This window comes from Lytechinus pictus, chromosome 3, assembly GCF_037042905.1.
Source record: "Lytechinus pictus isolate F3 Inbred chromosome 3, Lp3.0, whole genome shotgun sequence".
NCBI lineage: Eukaryota > Metazoa > Echinodermata > Echinoidea > Temnopleuroida > Toxopneustidae > Lytechinus > Lytechinus pictus.
The window spans coordinates 1,874,418-1,897,869 of record NC_087247.1 but is presented as its reverse complement, the minus strand read 5'-3'; the positions used below and the strand labels follow the sequence as shown (position 1 = coordinate 1,897,869).

At 37.5% G+C, this 23,452-nt stretch overlaps 1 protein-coding gene across 1 annotated transcript; it reads left to right on the top strand.

Moving 5' to 3' along the window:
- Positions 1-930: 930 nt before the first annotated feature.
- On the top strand, positions 931-21,454 carry LOC129257972 (multiple epidermal growth factor-like domains protein 6). The gene is made up of 9 exons (XM_064096134.1): positions 931-1,199; positions 9,232-9,302; positions 10,390-10,559; positions 11,307-11,437; positions 12,097-15,612; positions 15,868-15,971; positions 17,168-17,336; positions 18,100-18,182; positions 19,155-21,454. The coding sequence occupies exons 1-9, from the start codon at positions 1,105-1,107 to the stop codon at positions 19,316-19,318; spliced, it is 4,503 nt and encodes a 1,500-aa protein (XP_063952204.1). The 5' UTR covers positions 931-1,104; the 3' UTR covers positions 19,319-21,454.
- Positions 21,455-23,452: the final 1,998 nt, after the last annotated feature.

The window sequence follows — 23,452 nt, the reverse complement described above, 5'->3', positions numbered from 1 at the left end:
ACATATAGAACATGTATAACATTTTGTTTGGATGCTGCAATATACCTAGATAAAATAATGACAGGTGGGGGCTTTTGGGTGGTCACTCTCCCCCGATTAAGAGAATTCAATTCAATTAAAAAATGGTCTTTATTGATAATCAAGAGAAAAACATATTCGAAAATAATAAACAGACAATGAAACCAACGGTATTCAGGGCTGCACAACCGGAGGGGTGTTCCTACTTTTTTTTCAATAAAAACCCTTCAAATTGTGGGTTGTTTTTATGGTATAACGTTCGGCTCAGCCCCCACCCACTTCCAAATCGCTTCCACGACCCTCGTGGCCAACTAGACATATTCTTTTACCTTTTTTGTTGCTTAGCGAGAGAGAGAGAGAAAGGGGGCGTGAAAAAGTAGAAAAAATAGGGAAATGAAAACGTGAAATAAATGTGTAATACAATTTTCTGAATCAAAGTCTATCACATGATTATAATTTTTTTTTTAATTGAAAAAAGTTCAAAATATTTGATCTCTCGCTCTGTCGCTCGTAATTAAAAATTTTGCCCCATACGCCATATCTAGCCCCTCAATTTTTTAGGCTTATTGCGCCATCGAAAGGTTGAATATTTTGTTGACTTGGAATTTTCTAGTGGTAGGGAAGCACCCCATATGAATTGTCCCTTTGTAGTTTATTATGATAAAACATAATGAAAGCCCATTAAAAATCACCTTGGTGATCTCATCAGTAAATTCTAGGATTCGACTTAATTTGGGAGGCCTGACTTTTATGAAGGCACACAATTATGATTATGATGACATTAAAGAAAGACCCAACGACTTGGGCGAAAGGGATTATCATGATAAAAATTATGATTCTTATTGGTCAATACACCAGAGACCCGCTCTCATTGAAGCGTTGATTGGCTGACGACTTCAGCTTACCCGAATCAGTCAGGCGATGTGATAACGATATCAGCGATGATATTGTCGGTTGATCGACAATTTGTGACGTGCGCGAGTCAAAATCTGGCGCGAGCGACCTCTCGTTGTCATTACATTGAGCTGTTCATTACGAGGTGGCGACACTTGGGATTTATCAGTTGGAAAACATCAAAGTTTCGCCATGGAATATCGTTTTCTCCTGCTACTTCTGATCTCTCGTCTGCCACATCTTGTGCTTTCACTTCAGGAAGGAGGAACCAATGTTTGTCAAAATGAGTGAGTAATATTGACTGCATTTTTTTATTTGTCAAATTAACAGAAATTTGCTTCCACTGATGATCTAGATTATGATGCTAATTTAGACAAGTTGCATTACTTATTCAAGCAATAGGGTAGGTCTATACCTCCCTGAGATAGTGCTACCTGATAAGTTTTCAACTGCAGTGGCTTTGATGAAGCGCATCTTCGTTTAAACTGATTGATAGAACAACCATATATCGATTATACAACATGAGAAATTTACAATATTGTTGGATTTGATAATTTTTATAACTTTTAGAACTATTTGGTACTGTTTATAGGTAAGGTTCGACAGACAATGTTTGATAATCCATTTTTTTTAATAGTTAACTGACTAACAAAAACTAATAGAGCATACATGAATATCATAAGCCATGTATGATCAGGGAAATTCATTAAAAAAGGATGTCGTTCTATCATTCTTTTTTAAAGTTGTGTTTGTTCGTAACTACTTATGCAACGCGGGATCCCGTTTCTATTTCACTGTCACTGTGTTTTGTTAAATGAATGACGTATCGTGCAGTTTAACGCAATCAGAAACTTTTCTCTCTCGATATTTTGATGGAAACAATTGTTATCCAAATTTGCCCATTCATAATACATGTGCAGTAAGTGACCCTCGATTATGGTCCGAGCGCGCCTTTCTTTCTCGCCTTTAAACACAATATTGGAGTTCATTTTGAACAGATCGCATTGGTAGAATAACTCGCTTTGATTTACCGGTCTCCCTTGTTTTGAAATACCACAATGCATCCAAGCACCTATCCAGCATGTCCAGCCACCCAACAGAACACAGCTTTGATTGAAATTGTACAACGTCATAAAGCGGAGCGCATACTTGAGAATCCTTTCAGACAGCTGCCCAGTTTTTATTGCTTTGGACATTATAGAGATCACTTGTAAGGGGGATTTCTCGACTGCTTTTATTAACAGTCATACGATAAACAATTTTGAATGAGTGAAAATGCTATTATATTTTATCATTGAGGTGGTTGCACTCTCCCCTAAACAGTATCGTCACGGTTGCCGGTCATATCACCTACTATAGGATTATGGTATAGATGGAATGCACTTTGCATACCAAGTGCTGCTATGTCGGATTAACCTCTAACAATTAAAAAAGTATAAACATTATTGTGTTTGAATTAAAGGCGAATGATTAAGAATAGGTGCAGTGATAGGTGAAAATCAATACACCAATGATATTTCCATGCAGCCATTGTATTAAATTAATGATAATCATATTTAAGATAATGGTGATGATGATAATGATGATTATAATGATGGTGATGACGATGATCAATAAAGATAATATTACTGATAATAAAAGTGATTAATAATACTGATAATGTCTGACGATGATGAAGCGGATAAAAATAATAATAAACAATAAAAAAAAAACAGAAATGAAAATAACAAGTTATCATGTTAAACTTACAATTGCATGAAAATTAAAAAAAATATAGTTATATAAGCTTACTTGTAGTTATCAACCTATTTAATAGGTCTATTATAATTCACGGAAGTGCCAGGGGCCGCGCTAGGATAGTTTGCTGCCGGGGGGGGGGGGGGGCGGTGTAAAGGTGACATCACACTTTGTTGTTAATTACTAACTTTTGATGTTGTTAATTACTATCTTTTGATGTTGTTAATTACTAAGTTTTGATGTTGTTGATTACTAACTTTTATACAACTGTATCTCCTATCCTCCTCATTTCAATTTTCTCCATATATTTCCCCCTTTTACTTATTATATTATTACATGATGAGAAATCACACTGGACAGTCGCTCCTGATTAAAGACCGACATCTATTTCTACAGACTTCAATAAACTGTCCGTTATATTGACCACAGGTTATTATTGTCATGAATAATTTTGTTATATCTTCAATCAATAGATACTTATTGTATATGAAATAATGATATAGAACTCCAACCATGCAAAATAGTAATCTCGATCCTAATCATCCAAGCCATATACTGTGCTATTATCACCATATGTCACTGTGGATGGGGATGCTCACGCAAACCGCCAATTTGGTCCCAATAATTCACCGAACGTTGATTGACATGCTAATCTAGCGACACCAAAACCAAAAATAGATTTAATATCATTCATTAAAAATGTAGACCACTAATAATGATGGTTGACTTGAGCTGATGATGTTAGAAACTGTATGGTTGTCGGGTTATCAAGTTAATTTTGAATTTGTGCAGATTCGACTATAGGATTTCTTTAACGAAGCAGGGGATGGGAGATTGCCGGGGGCAGTGTTAATCTTTTCCGGTTTTTTTTTTAGCATAACGCGGTTCTCGTTGGCAGGAAATAAACATGATCAAACGTGCAAGTTGGTGCAACCAATCCTTCTGTTATACACATGGGTTTCCAAAAGTACCCAGAACTCATTATTTCAATTGATAAAGCATATAACAGAGGTATGGCATTTGAGAAGATGATAACATTAAATTATAATATACAACACCATCGATACATAATCATGAAATGCACTAATCAAAATTTACAATATTTTTAAAGAGCAAATAAAACAATGAATCGGCCCTCGCATTATAAGCCCACAGGAGGGCAATTTAGAAGAACGTTCACCTATTACACCCCCAAAATATGATAAATAAAAAAAAATGAATATCATTTTTATTACTGGTGATCAAAATACAGGAATGTATACCCTGTATTCTTTCTGGATATTGCATAATACCATATATCCCAAATTTAAGGATAGAATGACCGATATTTTAAACAATAAGACATTTAAGGGAAATGTTGTTACCGATATCGTAGGAGAATGACAGGAAATGAGGGCAATTAAGGAAATACATACCAAAGGCAGAAATACACTGACATTACAAGTGATAGTTATCAACACTAGAAATATCAATTTCATGAACAGGTGTTATACTTTTAACATGACCTGAAGGAAGGGGGGAGGTCACTGGGGTGGATCTAGATAATTTTAGGGGGCATGAGGAGCAGAGGAGGGGCTAAGAAACAGTTATTTTATTTTTCTTCCAAAAAGGATTGCACTTGTTAAAAAAATCCTTATTTTTTTATATCATAGTATGAAACTGGATAATTTAAGCACTTTTTGAATAAAGAACAAGCTGCGTATCTGGTAATACAACTTTTGTACTCATGCTACGTACTTATCTCACTAAACAAACAATACAAGCGTGAAGCGCAAGCTGAAACTTTGGTACAATTAATTGACCCCACAAAGGGACATTATTTTTTTCTTAAATCATGAAAATTATACATATCTCGCCATAATGAGCTAATGCGAGCGCCTAGCGAGAGCTTTCTTTTTATTTTGTTTAGAATTACGCCTAAAAAATGAAGCACTTTTTGTAATCATGAATGTGATACGTATCATATTAATCAAATATTGCGAGCGCGAAGCGCGAGCTGACTTTTTTATATTCAGACCTTTAGAGGTGCAATCTAAGGGTTGTTTGTAGGAATTCATTAAGAATATAACTAACCAAATTATAATGTGAGCGCGAAGCGCGAGCTGAAAATCTTTAATATTCAGACCAGAAAAGAGTGTCATTTGTTTAGGAATTCATGAAGAGCATTATATCCCACCAATCCACTAATGCGAACGGACCTAATAAGGAATTGTAATGAAAAAGAAACCTGTGTCACTAGATACAATAAAAACTCGAAGTGCGAGGAAAAAAATTAATTGGTGTATATTGACTTGAAAACGGAATGGTCTGGTACCATTTGATCCTTTCGAACGGGATTATTTATCTCATTAAACATAAAATGCGAGCACAATTAGTGATGAACACATAGGCCCTTAAAGCAAATTATGTTTCATAAAAGTATGACAAAATATTTCTCATAGTCTATTTTTCCCCACTACATTTCTCTTCCTTTCTCCCTCCTTTCTCCCTTTTCCCCATTTTTTTGGGCCAGTCGATTTTTTTTTGGGGGGGCACACGTGCCTCCCGTAGTTACGCCACTTTGTATACAAAGATACAAAAATAATCTTCACTATTATTTACCATTGATGACTTTCATTCAGTATTAACATACACGCATATCCCGATAGACGTGTGATGTAAAGTATAAATCAATCTTGTTATCGATATCAATCCAATTCCTTGGTGAGAAACTTACTTTACTTAATCACTGGCGTACAGATAGGGGGGGGGGGTGGGCCCCAACATTTTGACGACTAAGAAAAAGAAACGAGAAAGGTAAAGAAAATGGAATGAAAATAGGTGAAATATTATATTATTTTCCTAATATTTTATCAAACTCTATCCCTGTCTATCACAAACTTTGATTTTTCTATAAAAATGTTAATATTTTGGCTTTTTAGAAAGTTTCCCCTATACACCATGACTGGCTCCCTCAATTTTTTATTTCTTTTTACGCCACTGCTTTAGAATGAAAATATGAATTTATGTTACAGGAAACGGGTAAACAAAAAAGTGGAAAAAGAGAAGCATAGAATTAGAGTGACCCAAAATAGTTTACAATCTAGCACATGAAGACAAACGGAACAAGATAGATCTCTGTTCACTAGTCACGTTAATGGTTTGATTAAAAAAGGAAGGAACAAACTCCTAATTAGCACATTTTCTAATCATCTAATTGCATCACATCACATTAAAGAGAAACAAGCACTTGTTAACATGTTAATGTCGAAGAATAATACCCAAATACTGTGCATACCATGGTAAATCTATTACATCAACTTAAATCAGTTTATTGAAAAAAAAAGACAGAAGAAATATATACCAGTCATAAACGAGGGGAGGGGGACCTCTATATTGTGCGAGGAAGTATCATTTAATGGCTCATGCCCGGAATTTGTTGTATTGCTATGTCAGGGCATGAAGTCATGCAGTAATGATTTTTTTGTTTTTTAAAATCATGTTTACGTATATTTTATATCATTCTTATAGTCTCCAGCGAATTTTGGTAATATCTGAAATCAAGAATGAATTCAGATCAAATACAACACCCAATCATGCCAATTATACCATACCATGGCTACAGACGCGGCGCCAGTGTATTTTGCGGGAGTGAGATTCAGTATAGTCGCGAGACGACATAAAGTTACGTCATTTTTCTGGATTTGATAATTATCTATAATAGGTACGTTACAGAGTTACACGACACATGCACATACCTCTCTATCTTGTACTCACCTTTCTTCTTTCGTACCCTTCCTCTTTTCTTGTTTTTCTTCTCATTTCACAACTTCAAATATCACGGGGGGGGGGGGGGGCGAGGGTCGCCTATGTCCTTGCCTGTGACGTCGCGCCGGCATGACCATTAACATTGTGAAAGTTGTTTCGAAGATCAAATTTCAAAGTGACAAGAAATTTCAAAGAAACATTTCATTCTTAGTTCTGTTGATATTGAATGCTTTTCAGTTGTTATAACTTGATATGTTTTTCTTTTATCAACATGACAAACATCATGGCAGACGGGCAGAGACCTATATTCTTTGTTCAAAATGTACCGATTATTCATTTCTAGAAATGACACAATGAAAGCATCACGTGAATGTACAAATTGAAATATTGCCTTAACATTAAGACAAATACCAATTTTCTTTATAGATTTACTGAAAGTCTAGAATGACTTGGGAAATCGATCGTTCATGAACTCATCTTATCAGATCAATGTTTTCATGTTCGTTGTCATGGGATAGCTTTATTGCAAATTCGGATGTTTCCCGCCAAGGAAAAGGGCGCCAAATCACAGGAAAGATGGGGTTGCCAAGGCGGCTTTCTCGTGATGCATGTTACGTCTATCAAACAAGCGCATGAACTTTTAGTGACTCTTCAAAATGATGGGTTTTTATGAAGTAATCCTTTAGCATAAGGGGACATTACACACCCTTTCTTCAAGGTATAAATGCTGAAGACTTTATTTTTGAGTAAAGAAGAAAGAAGATATTTATGTTTCACCATACTTCCAGCCTGTATCTAGTGTTTCATTGATCATGTTGATCGAGGAAAACACATGATCAACCCATACCGGCGGATACCACATTTATCGATGATCATCGTGGAAATATCTTTAACTTAAATCTAATTAGACGATGGTAAATTCTGTCTTTAAAATATCTTGACCCCAGTGTTCATCTATCTATTCGTAAACTCTAAACGAACGTTTTCAAACTGATTATGATTATCGTGTTCCCGTTGAACATCTGTTTGGCGACCAGCAGCTGCGACAGTCCTAGATGTGTTTCCCAACGGCATTTTAATCACAAAGCACGGCCGAGACTGTCTTTATTTACAAACATGTCAGGCCAATTTCAAATGACCATTTTTCTTTTTTACAAAATAATATAGAACCAATTCTATTTAATACTTTTTTGCCTAAAGTTGCGCTTTGTATCTATGTATCTATGTTGAAAATTCTGTTAAACTCTTTCATGACCAATGGTTTTCTATAACTCATATTGAAAATTTATATTTTGTGAATATGGAAGAAATTAAATGTTTATTTGAATTTGAATAAATGAAAAGACCTTGAGAAATATTATTATTATTACTATTCATTATCTGACCATTTTATTCATTGGTGTAAATTGAGGCGCAATAATGTTTGGAATCAATGCAAACGTTTAAGAAATGCTTCAAAGTGTTAGCGTGGATCTCAAACGAACATGCTGAAAGCTTGCATGACATAGCATCAAGAAATACATAGAACCTTGATTATCAGCACGATATGACCACGAGGATCAAATATTGACTATATATTCCCGCGGATGGGGGGGGGGGGCAAATTGAGGATCTACTTTTTCTTCCAAAATTCTATGAGAAGCTAAACAAAAAAAAATCAACAACAACACTGTAATCACCTATCGTCTCCTTGACACCATTAACAAAAACATGTCATCAAGCGTTAAAATTGTATTGATGTATCAGGCAAGCCAAGACGTATTCACTATATTTCTTAAACATAGCATGTATGTTAGAGTCACACATACCCGCATCTCTGGCACATCCATCATGCTTGATCGACATCAAAAATATATATTTTTGTGAAGATATCATGTTCATTCTTTTGTTATGGTAGCTTTACTGACGTCAATAAAGTTGAATTCCCCTTCAAATGTTATATGTAGATTTAACGAAAATATTTCGCGAAAAACCCCCAAAGCGAATGTTGATTACTTTGTATTGTCAGAGGGAATTCAGCAATTGGCTAACATACGAATTTTGATTACTATCAGTATGACCAATCCTTTGTCTTAATGCTATTCCACCAAATATGTGTATCATTATGATGTCTATAATATATTTAATACATTGTTGTAACATGGATGGAATCCATTTGTATTTGTCATGAGAGATGGGAAGTAGACTGGAAATTAATTTAGCAATGATTTTATAAATGCATTTTAGCCTATACCCATTTTGACTTTAATTCAGTAACACTAGGTTCTATAAAGTGCAATTCCATTGATTTTTTTTCCTTCTATCTTTTTTTATTTTGTTAACTGTGGTGTACTCGAGAAAGCTCATCATGAGGTACAAACAAATTAAGCTGACAAGGAAAAGAGAAATCACCCGACTTTCGGAAACACTTTCAGTCATGAAAATTAAAACAGGTCATCACCATTTTGGCAGTTGACTTCTGATAATTTAAATTCAGTGACTGCTAAGTTTGAATTTTAGAGCAGTTATTTGAAATAGTAAATGGGGCTCATTCATTACGTATAAAAACTCACAATGTGGCTACTGAGTCATAAAACCTCCTAAATGGAACATATCATCACAATTAATCATAAAGCGATGTGTTACATTCTGAAGACCTTTTTTTGTTTTGCTTGTCCATTTTTTTTCAGGCATCGGGCACGAAATATTCACACTTTTTGGTTAAAAACCTTTATTTCCTCGGAAAAAATGTGCCCCCCCCCTTTGGAAAATCCAGGACCCGCCCCTGGGTAAGACATAACGTTATGACGTGACAGTGGGGCGTAACGCTGTGACTTTGATTCTGTCTCCTTTCAGGAATCCAGACGGGACTACAGATATCTTCTGCTGTGCTGGTTGGCTGGAAAAGAGCGGCAGTTGCACTCGCAGTAAGTCTTCCATTTTATTCGAAACATTTATTATTTACGGATTTTTTTTAACCCCTCAGGCACGAGCAGATATCATTTAGATCATACCCGCGACTAAATTCTTCGAATGACACCATAGTGCAAATAATCATGTTTCATCTCTTTTTGTTACACTGCAAACGAGTATATTAAGTATCTTCAATTGTTAAAATGTACTAAAATGTTCTTGTTTATAGAATCAAGTGCATAAACAATAAAACTTATCATGAAAATTTATTAGTCATTAAAGCTTAGAAACAAAGGAAATGGCGAAGTACCAACTTTGTGCAATTTGTTTATAAATACCTGATCTTAAAAACTATATATTGTCTCGTAATTGCTTGATAGCGATGAACTTATTTATTGCTATTTCCTTCCCTCAACTGAGTATCGGATCATAAGGTGCAGGCCTATGCCTTGTCGGGAGAAAATGCGGGGGGGGGGGGGGGGAGTACAATTTGAGCTCCCCTCATGTGAGAACTCCATACACGGAGTGAGAACCCTTCTGTTAAGTGAAAACATTTTTTGCTGGTATTTTGAAGATTTTTTTTTGAGTGAAAACCATCTTGGGAGTAGAAAATAAAAACAACGATGAAGACTTGTTTAAATTTATTGGTTTTGTTCACAAGTATTTTTTATTGAAATTATTACGAATTTCATGGGAAGTTACACTTAAGATTGATGAAGGTTACTTATTCTCATGTTTTGTAATTGTAACATAGAAACCAACTACCCATCGAGGGATTTGATCAGTGTTGAATCATTCACCCTCAAATAAATTATTTCATTTAATTGTAAACCTTTGTATTTGTAATACACCAGTGACAGGAATAATAATGTTTAATTCAAAACCTTCGTTCATTCATTTCATTTATTCACTCACTCCTTAATTTCATGATTATCGTCATAATGAACATTCGATATTCTTTATCTGTAACAATTTATGCTGCTTTTTATATCGGGGAATAAATACGTAACAATGCAATAACTTTCTGTGACTCAAACATGTGAAGTGTTTATAGCTTCATCGATCATCCACTTTTTCTTCTGATCTTCTTTGTATATAAAGAATGCCCGAAGAACAGATGGGGTGTAGGTTGTGCTAACACGTGTACCTGCCAGAAGAAAAATGGCAAATGCAACCGGGTGACTGGAAAATGTTCGTGCAACAAGGGATGGTCAGGGGCAACCTGCCAAGAGATGTGCGATTCTACACATTATGGCAGAAACTGTCTAATGGTAAGTCGGCGACGGGTCCAGTAGTTACCATGAAGGGGGGGGGGGGGGGGGGTGGGGGTGGGCATTTAATCAAAGAGAAGGTTATCTCCTCGGTTATCTCCAATCGTGGCATGTACAAAATATGATGGGGGTGGGGGTTGCAAGGGGCCAGCTCGCTCCCACTCTTTGATCATTTGCTGCCATCATGAACATTCTTTTTAGTTATAACCTTTTTAGTTAGGAAAACTTGTCAGATCCTCTGCTGTAGGAATGCATTTGTGAGGACTTTAACATTTCGGACAATTAAGTCGTTCTACTTCCAAGAAAGAGAGAATAGTTTCCTCTATTTAGAACTGTTTATTGAGCTCCTGTATCGGGGCTTGTTAAAATAATATAGAGCATTGGGGTCCAGTGTATTAGTCTTCTGACTTTTAATCAAAGGGTCGTGAGTTTTAATCCCAGCAATGGCCTAATTTCCTTCGGCAAGAAATTTATCCACATTGTGCTGCTCTCAACCCAGGTGAGGTAACTTGGAATTTATACCTTGAAACGCTCACGCGCTGTAAAGGCTGTTGGCTAAAGTCATATCCAAGTCCTTGGGGAGCGCTTAGGACGTTATCATATTGTGATACGCGCTATACATGCACAAGAATTGCGTTACTATTATTATCATTATTATGTCTTAAAGTCCATGATGAACCATCTCCTTCGTTTTGGCACCTTCGTGTTCTAACTGGAAATTTCAAATCTGTACCGTTTCACACCCAGGACTGTACCTGTGAGAACGGAGCCACCTGTAATCGGTTCTCAGGTGCATGTACCTGTACCGCTGGTTGGACTGGAAAGTCGTGTGATCAAAGATGTTCCAGGGAACGATACGGAGTGGGATGCCAACAAAGGTAAATAATAACGTAACCAAATAATATCAAGATTATGAATAAAACATTGCTCTCGATAGCAGATTATCAATGGACATTGTCAAACGGCACAATTTTAAAAGAAAGAGGGAATTTTTGGAATAAAAACCTCCCAATATTATTGCAGTCGAAAAAACATGTTTTTTTTTAATACTTGACTAGCAGTTGGATGTTACTTAACCTTGTTTCTCATAACGTCAACTATAAGACAAAATATACTTCAATATAAATGTAGGTGATGATGATGATGATGATTTTGGCAGTGATAATGACAATATTAATGATTATAATGATAATAGTTTCAATTCAATTTGTTTCTTTATTTCATTTTCAACAGAACAAAGTAAGGTGGTCGAAAATAATTACAATGACATTTGCAAATGAAATTTATAAAAACAATATAAATTGAGGTTTGTTCAATATATCATATTTTTCCTTAGGTAAAACAAAACAAAGTATATAATATAAGCAAATTATCCTAAACATTATATAGATATAGTCATGACTTGTGATAATAACGCTAACATTAATCATGAAAATAATGAAAATAGATTATTAAATTGATGATGATGATGAAGTTGATTCGAGATTGCTTGAAAAAAGAAGACTGACAAATCATTATTTTCATTTTCTCCTTTCAGATGCCGTTGCCAGAACAATGCTGCTTGCGATCCTGCTGATGGATCTTGTACTTGTCGCAGCGGTTTTACCGGTAGAATATGTGAACTAGATTGTCTCTGTCCAGACGGATCACCATGTCAACCTGATGGCTCTTGTCCATGTGGACCAGGTTGGACTGGATCTACATGTGACCAACCATGTCCGCAGGGTACCTTCGGAAGCGGATGTTCACAGGAATGCCAATGTCAAAACGGAGGACAATGTAATCAAACAGATGGAACATGTACTTGCACAGTAGGTTGGACAGGGGAAATCTGCGATGAAAGATGCCAGAAAGGGTATTACGGACCTAACTGCAGAGAGGAGTGCGCTTGCTTGAACGGCGGGAGTTGCAGTCCCATGAATGGTTCATGCTCTTGCGCACCAGGGTGGATAGGAGAGACTTGTTCTGAGACGTGCCCAGGAAACTTCTTTGGTGAAGGTTGTCAGCAGGTTTGCCTTTGCGAGAATGGAGCAGAGTGCAATCCTGTGGACGGTCGCTGCAATTGCAGTTCTGGGTGGATTGGGGAAGTCTGCAATGAAATGTGTTTGCAGGGTTTATACGGAGTTAACTGCGAAAATAGATGTATGTGTGAAAATGGGGCAGATTGCCATCATGTCGACGGAACTTGTTCGTGCTTAGCAGGCTGGCAAGGGCAATTCTGTTCAGATTCCTGCGCTGATGGCACATTTGGATTAAACTGTGAGAATGAATGTCAGTGCCTCAACGGTGGCATGTGCGACCCTGTTACTGGTTCATGTAGCTGTCAACCCGGATGGACTGGAGAAGTCTGTGCCGAGACTTGCCCGACAGAGACATATGGATTAGGATGTACTATGGAGTGCAGATGCCAAAACGGAGGCATGTGCCATCATGTACATGGGTCATGCACCTGCAATAATGGCTTTATTGGGGACACCTGTGAACAGCAATGTCCCGAAGGATTTTATGGACGTGATTGCTCAGAGCAGTGTCAGTGTCATAATGGGGCAACATGTAACCACATACATGGCACCTGCACTTGTACTGCTGGTTGGGAAGGGCAACAATGTAGCTCCCCTTGCGGAAGCGGATCTTTTGGCTTACAGTGTCGAGAGATTTGCGTCTGTAAAAACAACTCTACATGCAACCATGTCGATGGAAGTTGCTTGTGCCAACCTGGATGGGTGGGCGATCTGTGTGAAAAAGAATGTCCAGAAGGACTTTATGGCAACCAGTGCTCGCTTCTTTGTGACTGTACAAGTGGTGGATCTTGCCACCATATTGATGGCACATGTAATTGCTATCCTGGTTGGACTGGCGTGACTTGCAGTTCACCTTGTGAAGGCGGATTTTATGGCCAAGACTGCCAAGAACCGTGTCAGTGCCAAAATGGTGGCATATGCAATCACATTGATGGAACATGTACTTGTGAACCTGGATGGACAGGGATAGTTTGTTCAGATAAGTGCCCAGTGGGATCATTCGGCAGCGAATGCTTGAAACAGTGCCAGTGTGTTAATGGAGGAACATGTCACCACGTGAGCGGTGCTTGTTCCTGTCCCCCGGGATGGCAGGGTTTGACTTGTGGTGAGCCCTGCAGCAATAACTTCTATGGACACGATTGCCAGGAGCGCTGTCAGTGCCACAATGGATCTTCATGTGATAATATAGACGGGTCGTGTGCATGCGGACCTGGATGGATTGGAGAATTTTGCGAACATGCGTGCTCGCCTGGACATTTCGGGTCTGAATGTATAGAAGAATGTCAGTGTACAAATGGTGGATCCTGCAGTCACATTGATGGATCCTGTTCTTGTTCTCCGGGATGGACTGACCAGTTTTGCGATGAAAGATGCCGAGAAGGATTTTTTGGTCACGAATGCCAAGAAATTTGTCAGTGTCAGAATAATGCAGAATGCAATCATATTAGCGGCGTGTGTAGTTGTGGACCAGGATGGATTGGATCCGTATGCGATGAAAAGTGTGCTCAAGGTTTCTATGGAGAAGGTTGTCGAGAGCGTTGTGCATGTCGGAATAACGCATTATGCAGTAACATCGATGGGTCGTGTACCTGTCCGCCAGGGTGGGTTGGTGAAAGCTGTAGTCAGAAGTGTCCAGAAGGATTCTTTGGAAGTGCATGTTTAGGACAGTGTCAGTGTGAAAACGGTGGAACGTGCCATCACGTTGACAGTTCTTGTACCTGTACACCAGGATGGGATGGGCCTACATGCGGAGACCGGTGTGGAGAGGGCCTCTATGGCCGAAATTGTCAAGAATTATGCTTGTGTCAGAATAATGGATCTTGTCACCATGTTAATGGAATCTGTACTTGCCAGCCTGGATATATCGGGGCTATGTGTGAAGAAACGTGCCCTTCGGGATATTATGGACTTAACTGTATGGACTCATGCACTTGTCAAAACAATGCACCGTGTGACCCAATGGATGGTTCTTGTACTTGTTCTCCTGGATGGATGGGCTTGCGATGTAATGAAACATGTCAGGACGGCTACTTTGGAAATATGTGTCAGGAACTATGTGGCTGTCAAAACCACGCAGAATGCAATCATATAGATGGGTCATGTACTTGTCAACTAGGATGGAATGGGGATCTCTGTGATGAAAGATGCTCTCCTGGAAACTATGGTCCCCACTGTTCTCTAGTCTGCCAATGTCAAAATGGTGCCACCTGTCACCATGTAGACGGTTCTTGCACATGTTCAGCTGGCTGGATGGGGGAGATCTGCACAATGCCCTGTCCAGAAGGCAGATTTGGACCTAATTGCACCAAACTCTGTCTCTGTGAAATTAATGGTCGTTGTAATGCTGCTGATGGGTCGTGTTCTTGCAATCCAGGTTGGGAAGGAAGGTACTGTGAACATGAATGCACCCAGAAGTTCTTCGGATATAATTGCGCTGAGCAATGTTTGTGCCAGCATGGCGGTTTATGTGATCCAGTAGATGGCTCATGTCTTTGCACTGCCGGATGGAGAGGTACTATCTGCAATGAAAACTGTCCAGATGGGACATACGGAATCGGCTGCTCCGAGGTATGCTCATGCAACCAACGCGGTACCTGTGATCCTGAAGTCGGATGCATGTGTCATGGAGGATGGTTAGGAAAGAATTGCACACTCTCCTGTCCTCATGGCACCTTTGGTGTGAACTGTTCTTCGACATGCAATTGCAGTGTGAACAGCATATGTGACAATGAACTTGGCTGCTTCTGTAATCCTGGATTCACTGGCCCTACTTGTGAGGAGTCATGTGCAAATGACACCTTTGGCCAAAATTGCGCCCATACCTGCGGATGTATGAACGGTGGAGCCTGCGATCCCATCCTTGGATGCATTGATTGTCTTCCAGGATATACAGGTCAACGATGTAAAGATGAATGTCATGATGGTACCTTTGGAAAGAACTGTCAATCCAACTGTCCTGCTTGTCAAAATGGCGGAATGTGTCACCACATCACGGGTTCGTGCGTCTGCACTGCTGGTTATACAGGAGAAAGGTATAAGACAAATTATTTGAAGCATAAGTATGTAAACAATCAGGTCATAATTTAGAAGTTCAATGTTTCTCTTAATAGATCATGCAACGGGATAGTTTAAATGTAATTACATAAGAAGTAGTTGAGGGTACGTGTGTCGCGTTTAGTTTTCTGCCAGATCATACCTCATAATTTGTCATAAGTATTTCTTGAATCAAATCAAGTATGGGATGTAATTCTTTCTGACGCTTCAGTATCTCTTATTCTTATTCCTAGCTGTCAAGACACATGCGAAGATGGTTTTTTTGGCCTCAACTGCAGCTCGATGTGTGACTGTCCACTGATAGACTTCTGTGATCACGAGACAGGGCATTGTCCAGGTATGGGAGGTGATCAAACACTTTTAAACCAGGATTGTAGAAATAAAGACAAAAAATAATGGAAATTATATCAGGGTATGATAAGGGATGCGCTGTAGAAAAGGCGTCTACCCATCATGATTGTAATAAGGCATTAAAACTATCCATTCATATTGTATATAAAACAAAACTTATACGATTACATGTTTTCACGTATAGTTGCTGTTATACAACTGAAATGAGAATATATATCTGTCGAGGTGTTGTTGATTGGTGGACAAGTCTTCGAACTTTGATCCACAAAGTCAGGGGTTAAAATCTCAATGCAATGTCCGCGCCATTGGCACTGCTTTTCAATACATTCATTGTCCACCCAGGTGTAGTAAAAGGTATAATGTAGTAATTTTGACTTAACGAGCATTGATTGGTTAGTTCTATGTTATATCTGTTGCCATTAGACTTTGAGAGCAAATCGGCTTCCCCTACTCTCTTTAATAACCATAAGTATTTTTGTTTCGTACGAATTTAGTTTTGTTGAAAAGGGGGCCACCGAATTTTTTTTTACTAGTTTGCGGTCAGCCTTTTTTTCTTTAAAATACCCATTTTATACATTGCCGATTGGTTTACACCCGCTCCGTCCACATTCCGTTACGTCACATCCCACGTAGTGTTCTTCTGGTTCGTCTTCAACCAGTTCATCTATTCATCGTTTGGTCTAATTGACATTTACCATTTTGTCTAATTTCCACTACACTACGTGCAATCCTATTTAGTCTACGGCGGAAAGAATAACTTGTTACGACCCAAAGTTTCATTCCACAAATTTAATTACCAAATTGGATTAACGGGGCATTGGAATAAATAAAAATTAGACACAGGGGGTATTCTGCTAAACCAAAGTGGGAAGTAGACCAAAATGACAATTAAACCAAATCGACAACAGACCAAATAAGTTTAGCCTATGTGGTGTATTTGACTATCTGAGACAGGGGCAGATCCAGGATTTTTCCAAGGGGGGGGGGGGGCACGTTTTCCCGATGAAAATTTGACAAGCAAAAGTCATCACTCTGAAGGGGGGGGGGGCACACTTGGGTAAAAACAGTGGCATATTTATTTTTTTATTATGGCTCTCAAGGGCACAGGTTGGATGTGCCCCCCTGGATCTGAGATGTAGACCCAGTGATATGTAAACAACCAATTTCTCTAAATCTTGACAGATATCAATGTTGCCGCTGTTCAGACCAAAGATCCAACATACAGACGGGACCGACTGGGGGTAATAGCTGGTATAACCGTCGGGTCTGCGATAGTCATATTCGTTGTTACAGCAGGAGTAATCTACATCCTACGACGATCGAAGGATCGACCACCTCAAGCAGTATACAGGTAAGTAGTTGTCATTGTTATTCGTTTCCCCAAGGGGCTTTGTCATGAAAGGTTATTTCTTAGTCGGTGTAGGACTACGTATAGATTCAGAACTGATCATGTATATCAAACTTGTGTAGGATTGTTTGTATTATGATACCTTTTCAAATCTTGGTCTTTACTTATTCTCTTTCTGACACAGTCTATTTTACCATGGCTTATCACAATTGACATAAAAACCTCTTTTCTTGCCTCAGAAATAAAGTGAGGAGGATGTTGTGCATTTCTTTGACTCTCGAATTGCAAATATGAGGATCGTGTTTTCGAATCCCAACCTAGCATTAGAGTGCTTGAGCAAAATATTAATCCATACTTTGCCATTTACTCTCCATCGGGTTGGTGAATGGGTACCCTTCATAATGCGAAAGCCATCATTTTATCTGCAATACTGCGCAGGAATTTGACCTAGGAGGCTCTTGCTGAAAAACTCACCAAGGAGTGGAGTGTGTATGAACAAACCAGAATCCCATAACTATATGTTATAATGTTAATTGTGCATCCATCTTGATCATGACCAGAATCCGATAACTGGTTTCTGATGGTAAATATATGACAAAAATTGAATACGAAAAGAAAAGAAACGAACCGAATTGAAAGGAATTAATATGCATGTCATAGTAACGCTTACAGACATCGTATCAATGTGTTAACAGTATTAAAAGCTGAATGTCATCAACATTGTTTTCTTGAACATTTCTTTCAATATCTTCCTCATTTCATGTAGTGTTCCAAAGGCCACAGCAGCACGTTCTCATAGAATAGACAGTAACGGTGATAAACCAGATGAAATAAATCATAACTTATTAGGTAAGTTCATGATAGCGAAATCGATTTCCTAGAAATTCATCGTTGTAAAACATACTTCTTCATTTGTGCGTGGCAATGGTCATGGTCCTGGGAAGCGGGAATGCTGTGGGTGCTGAAGCACCCCTGGTATTTTTCTTGAGGTTGCTGCGTGTATAGGCTGCAGTCCCTGGAATTCATGAAGGTGTGACAAAATTGAGAAATGTAACAAATGACCTTCATTTTGTAGTGAAACCTTTTTTTTTGCTTGTCAAATATACATCAGCACTTCCAGTTAAAAAGAATCATTCCCAGTGTCCTGCATGGTAATGATGAAAATAGATGAATGTGGCTAAGAAAAATTTGTGCTATTGCGCCATCTATGTTTAAGATATCACAGGCATTCGAAATAAAACTTCAGAATATTATTCAATTTCTCACTGTATATGCCTTCTCACGAATGTCATAAAAAAAAACTCTGTATAAAGAACTTTGACTGATCATGTACCTTTTAATTGTGAGAGACTTTTCAGTTAAGGATCAGTATGTCCGTGAAGCGTTCGTATGGGTTGGTTACATTGCTATCTGTTAAATATGGTCAAATTAATAGCCTATCATTGAAAAAAATCACCATCACTTTCAGCCCCATCGCCCGTCCAATGCACAAGTTTTAATATGTTTTAATATGTTTTATGTGACTTTACTCAATATCATGGATGCACGCAGAATTTTTTCCGCGGGGGGGGGGGGGGGGAGGTGCAAGACGCGTAATAATTTTCAGAGAAAGTGAAATTGAACAAAATCCGCACCATTTTGGTGAATTAAATAAAAATATTAAAAAAAAATGAGTTTTTAAAATTTCGTGAGGGGGGAGTGGAACTACCAGGGAACTACCCCCCCCCCCCTCCGGTGCGTACGGCCATGCTCAGCACATCGGACGTATACCACCATCAATAGCACAGAGTGTACGCTAAAAACATTTCCCTACACCCACAGGTGTGCCGAGATCGCAGTCGGATTGGAAATCGACCCTGTCTTCGCAGTCATCGTCGAATTGGGATACGATAGAGACTCGGCAACAGTTCTTGAAAGGAAGTGTTGAGGTCATCAGCGTTCGAATGCCAGAGGATGACATCGTCGAACGGGAATCAAGCTTATAATATTTAGCGAATTATGATGTTCAAAACAATATTTTTTTCAGTGAATTAAGCCAATAACGAAAACAATGTGTAAAATATACACATTAAAGTTCTCATTTTTGTATATTTAAGAAAAACTGGTTGCAGAAAAGAGTGTCATGTGGGCACGGTGGATGTTCCAAAAAGTAATGTGCATAACGAATGACTTGCCAATATGCTATATTGATTGATTTTTCTATAATTTTTTATTAGTTATGGCCTTATCTAACTAAAAATTATGATTCATTTGGATAATCTTGTCGGTTTAAAGGTCAGAGAGTAATGTATATTTTCTTGCATATCATTTATAATTGGAGTTATTTGACAAACTGTAATACTTTTGTTATTACACTTTTCGCATGTCCTTTGGCACGAGATGACGAATATGTCTTTTCTAACAATAATTACTGATCATAATTTTCCCTGACCACCAATCACCGATGTTTAAAACGAAGAAAGATCTATTCTTCTGTATAAATATGATAACACGTGATCATGAAATGTATTGGGTTCATATCTTGGAATAGTTCATTGTAACTTGGGCAACTATGTCTCTTGAGGAACATTCTTATTATTAGCTCACTGCAACAATTTAACCATTTTAATATCTGGCAGTGATTGAAGTCAAATCACATGACTGAAATGTTATTGACCCGTCAATCAAATTTTGATGAATATTGAGTGGGCTTAGTTTGATGTGTTTTCAAAGTGACAATAATTATCCTTTCCATCTATCGCCTAAACATATTATGGGCAGCCACCCCCGCCCCCCCAAAAAAAATTCCCACACATCGACAATTTCCTTTCATATTTGATTGCTTTTCCCCTCATATTTTGATTTCCAACCTAAAATATCAATTTTTTATTGAAAATGTTTAATAGTGAACCAAGACACCCCTTTCCCAGCACTATGAAATTCATACTCGACTGTCTCGAAAATATTTGTACGATCGCGCTTGGTCTATAATCACTTGATCTCGTCAACACTTAACGTTGTCCAAATTCACATGATTGTCTTCAACCAGTTTGTCCACTTACATGACTCAAGTTACCAGTTCGTCTAACTTCCGTTTGCCCCAGTAACAAATTTATGTACACTGTAAAATTATCGGTGTTCTGTGAGAACCAAATACCCTCATGTGTGAACAATACACAATTTGGTTAGAAATATTACACCAAATATTGTTAGAATAACGAACATCATGTGTTATATTAACGCATAGATGTTGAACTAGCACCTTGTTTTCAACACTGGTGTAAAATGCTTGATGTAGTCCCCTTGTTGTAACTCGGTGGTGTAGCTTTTAATACCACTCTTTTTGTAGTGTACACCCATTGTGGCTAACTCCATTCCATTCAGTGTACTGTAGCCTACTTTGGTTCATTTTACTTCAGCGAAGACCAGCTGGTAATTATTCAAAATTGACCCAATGCAGTGGTCATTGGAATCAGACTTACTATCAATTTGACCAAAGAAAATTGGATGAAGTAAGAATTTAGCCCGAATGGTTTTTACACATCTGGCATTAAGACCGAGCACCGAGTTGTCTCATAAACCGATTATGATTTTCTACAAGAAGTGCATTTGATATTAGGATTATCAAACAGGTGGTTGTAAATATTTTCTACTTTATATTTTACATATGAAATAAATGATGCTGTTATATTCATGTATTTTCCATGTTATGTACGCAGTGTTAAATGTTGATGCTCAGGTATATATGTTGTAAATCATGTAGCTATCATCAACTTTAAATATAGTTTTATTTGCTTACCACGCTTATGGAGGATGTAAACATGGTTTTGATTTTCTTATACTTTTGCGTGAGTTTAGAAATATTGGCAAAAATACATATTATGGAGTTGAAAGAGATATCTTTGTATTGTCATTGCGAATTGTTGTACTATCAAGATGGTTATATTTGAAGTATTATTATTTGCAGTCATTTGTAACAATAAAAAGGAAATTTGATAGACCAATATTTGCGTCAAAGTTTTTAATTTTCACAAAGCTTTTTATGTAGGTTATTCAGATTTTTAAAAGAAAATGCTGAGTATACTTGGATCAATGAGTTCGGAAAAAATTACCAACATGCAATTAAAATCGTAATAAAAGTGTATTGTGCTTCTTTGTATTATCTTTGGAGCTTTGAATTTTTATCACGTTGAAAAGACACCGTTGCATTTGATATTAATTGACCAAATGTTCGTAGTAAATGTAGTTTATCTTTGCATGATATGTTGGTTCCGCACGGGGGTGGGGTCGGGGGCGATTGCCCCTTGAGTGTTCAAATATAGTGAAAGCATTAAAAGAGAAAAAGAGGGGAAGGTGAAAATGAGAAAGTAAAACATCATCAAGAAGTGAGATATACCTTACTCTCACTTACCATATGCTTTGTCCCATTCAAACAATAATATTAATGGCATGTAAAAAAGTGAGTCTTTTATTGATTTTATGGTAGGGGAAGGCGGGGTAAGTTAGCTATTTTTTGCTCTTATCATGTTAGAACTTATAATCTTGTAGAAATATGTACCTTGCCTTAAAATTTAATTTTTGGGAAACATTTTTTACCTAAATAAAACATTCTACCCCCACTCTGCAAGTCACTGTCACCTTTGAAAAAGAAAACATGTCAAATGGCTCCACTTGCCCCACCCATGATGTATTTTGAGCCACCTTCTGGGGTAAGTTGAGCCACAAAAACTATGTACAAAATGTACGGGACAAAAGTCTTCACTTGCTAGTTCTCTATAAATACTAACATCCTCTAAAAGTAAAACAACTGTCTTGTGAATTTGGTCCTTTCTGCCTGCATATCAATGGCTACATTACCATATATACCATGGCTCAACTTGCCCCCTGTTGGCCTGCTCAACCTACCCCAGTTCGAACTTAATGCGATATTTTCACTTCAACACATTTCTTATGCATCCATCTTGTAAAAGACTATGACTAGAATGAGGATCCAATATTATATTTAAAGATGTATGTGGGTAAAAGCGCTTATCTATATCACACTTAAAAAAAAAAAAAATTTTGACTGAAATTTGTATATTTCCCTCTGAAAAATTATTTTTTGTTTCAACGTTGAAAACAATCTGGTGGTGTTCACGGTGTTAGGGGTTATGCAATGGGTCATCTATATATGGCACCACCACAATGCCTGACTAATTCATTACTGGCCTGGGGGTGGTGGCTCAACTTACCCCGCCTTCCCCTACATGATTTGAAAAAGTGGGCAGTTTCCACCTCCCTATCATACTGAAATTACGACCACATTTGAATGATTCAGAAAAAAAAAACATCAAAGAAAGTTGATTTCCCCCAAAACTCGACGATTCTTGTCCAATGTATATATTGGACAATAATACTGATAGTATTGATACAGGTAAAATGAGGGTATGATTCAATTGAGAAAAGGACACCACTATCTTGCCCCCTTCCCATATCAAAATACCTTTCCCTCCCACCTATCATCATAGCTCAGAACTGTACTGACGGGCTGTTTGATAGTGTAATTGGTTACTAGACGCCTTTGTGTTTGATTTAAACTAGATTTTTAGAAAAACATTTATTTCGACTTGAACGCATAAACTCAGACAAAGAGAGGATTTCTTTTTATAAGAAAGAGGCTATATAGAATTTAATCACTGTTAAATAAAAAATTGTATTTACAGCATGTACAGTGTTAAACAAATTCCAATAAAACTTTCTTTTGAAGAACATTTGCAAATTGCAATCTATGTACAATTACTGTTTATTATTAATGTTTTGGTTATTTACAATAATCATGGTGCGTTAGTAACATACAAATAAATTGTAATGAATATCTGAAGTTTAATAGTTCAACTGACTAGGAAAATATACTCGATGAATTTAATATCTAGGATTGGCATTTACCACTCACGATTTCATCAATGAGGTAAACAAATCATGCTCTTAGAAAAAATCGTTATCTTGAGCTCCTTGCGCCAATTTTTTTCTTAAACTTGAGTAAAAACGAATTGCACATAATACCCTTACATTCACAAACATACAATTTCTCAAACGAATACTAGCATTAAAAAATCATCAAATTTAATATTTTTGGCAGTTATACTACGTACCTTTGCCTA

Coding starts and splice junctions, on each gene's coding strand:
- LOC129257972 (XM_064096134.1), top strand. CDS start 1,105: ATGGAATATCGTTTTCTCCTGCTACTTCTGATCTCTCGTCTGCCACAT. Junction 9,303..10,389: donor GAGCGGCAGTTGCACTCGCA/GTAAGTCTTCCA, acceptor TTGTATATAAAG/AATGCCCGAAGAACAGATGG. Junction 18,183..19,154: donor AATAAATCATAACTTATTAG/GTAAGTTCATGA, acceptor CTACACCCACAG/GTGTGCCGAGATCGCAGTCG.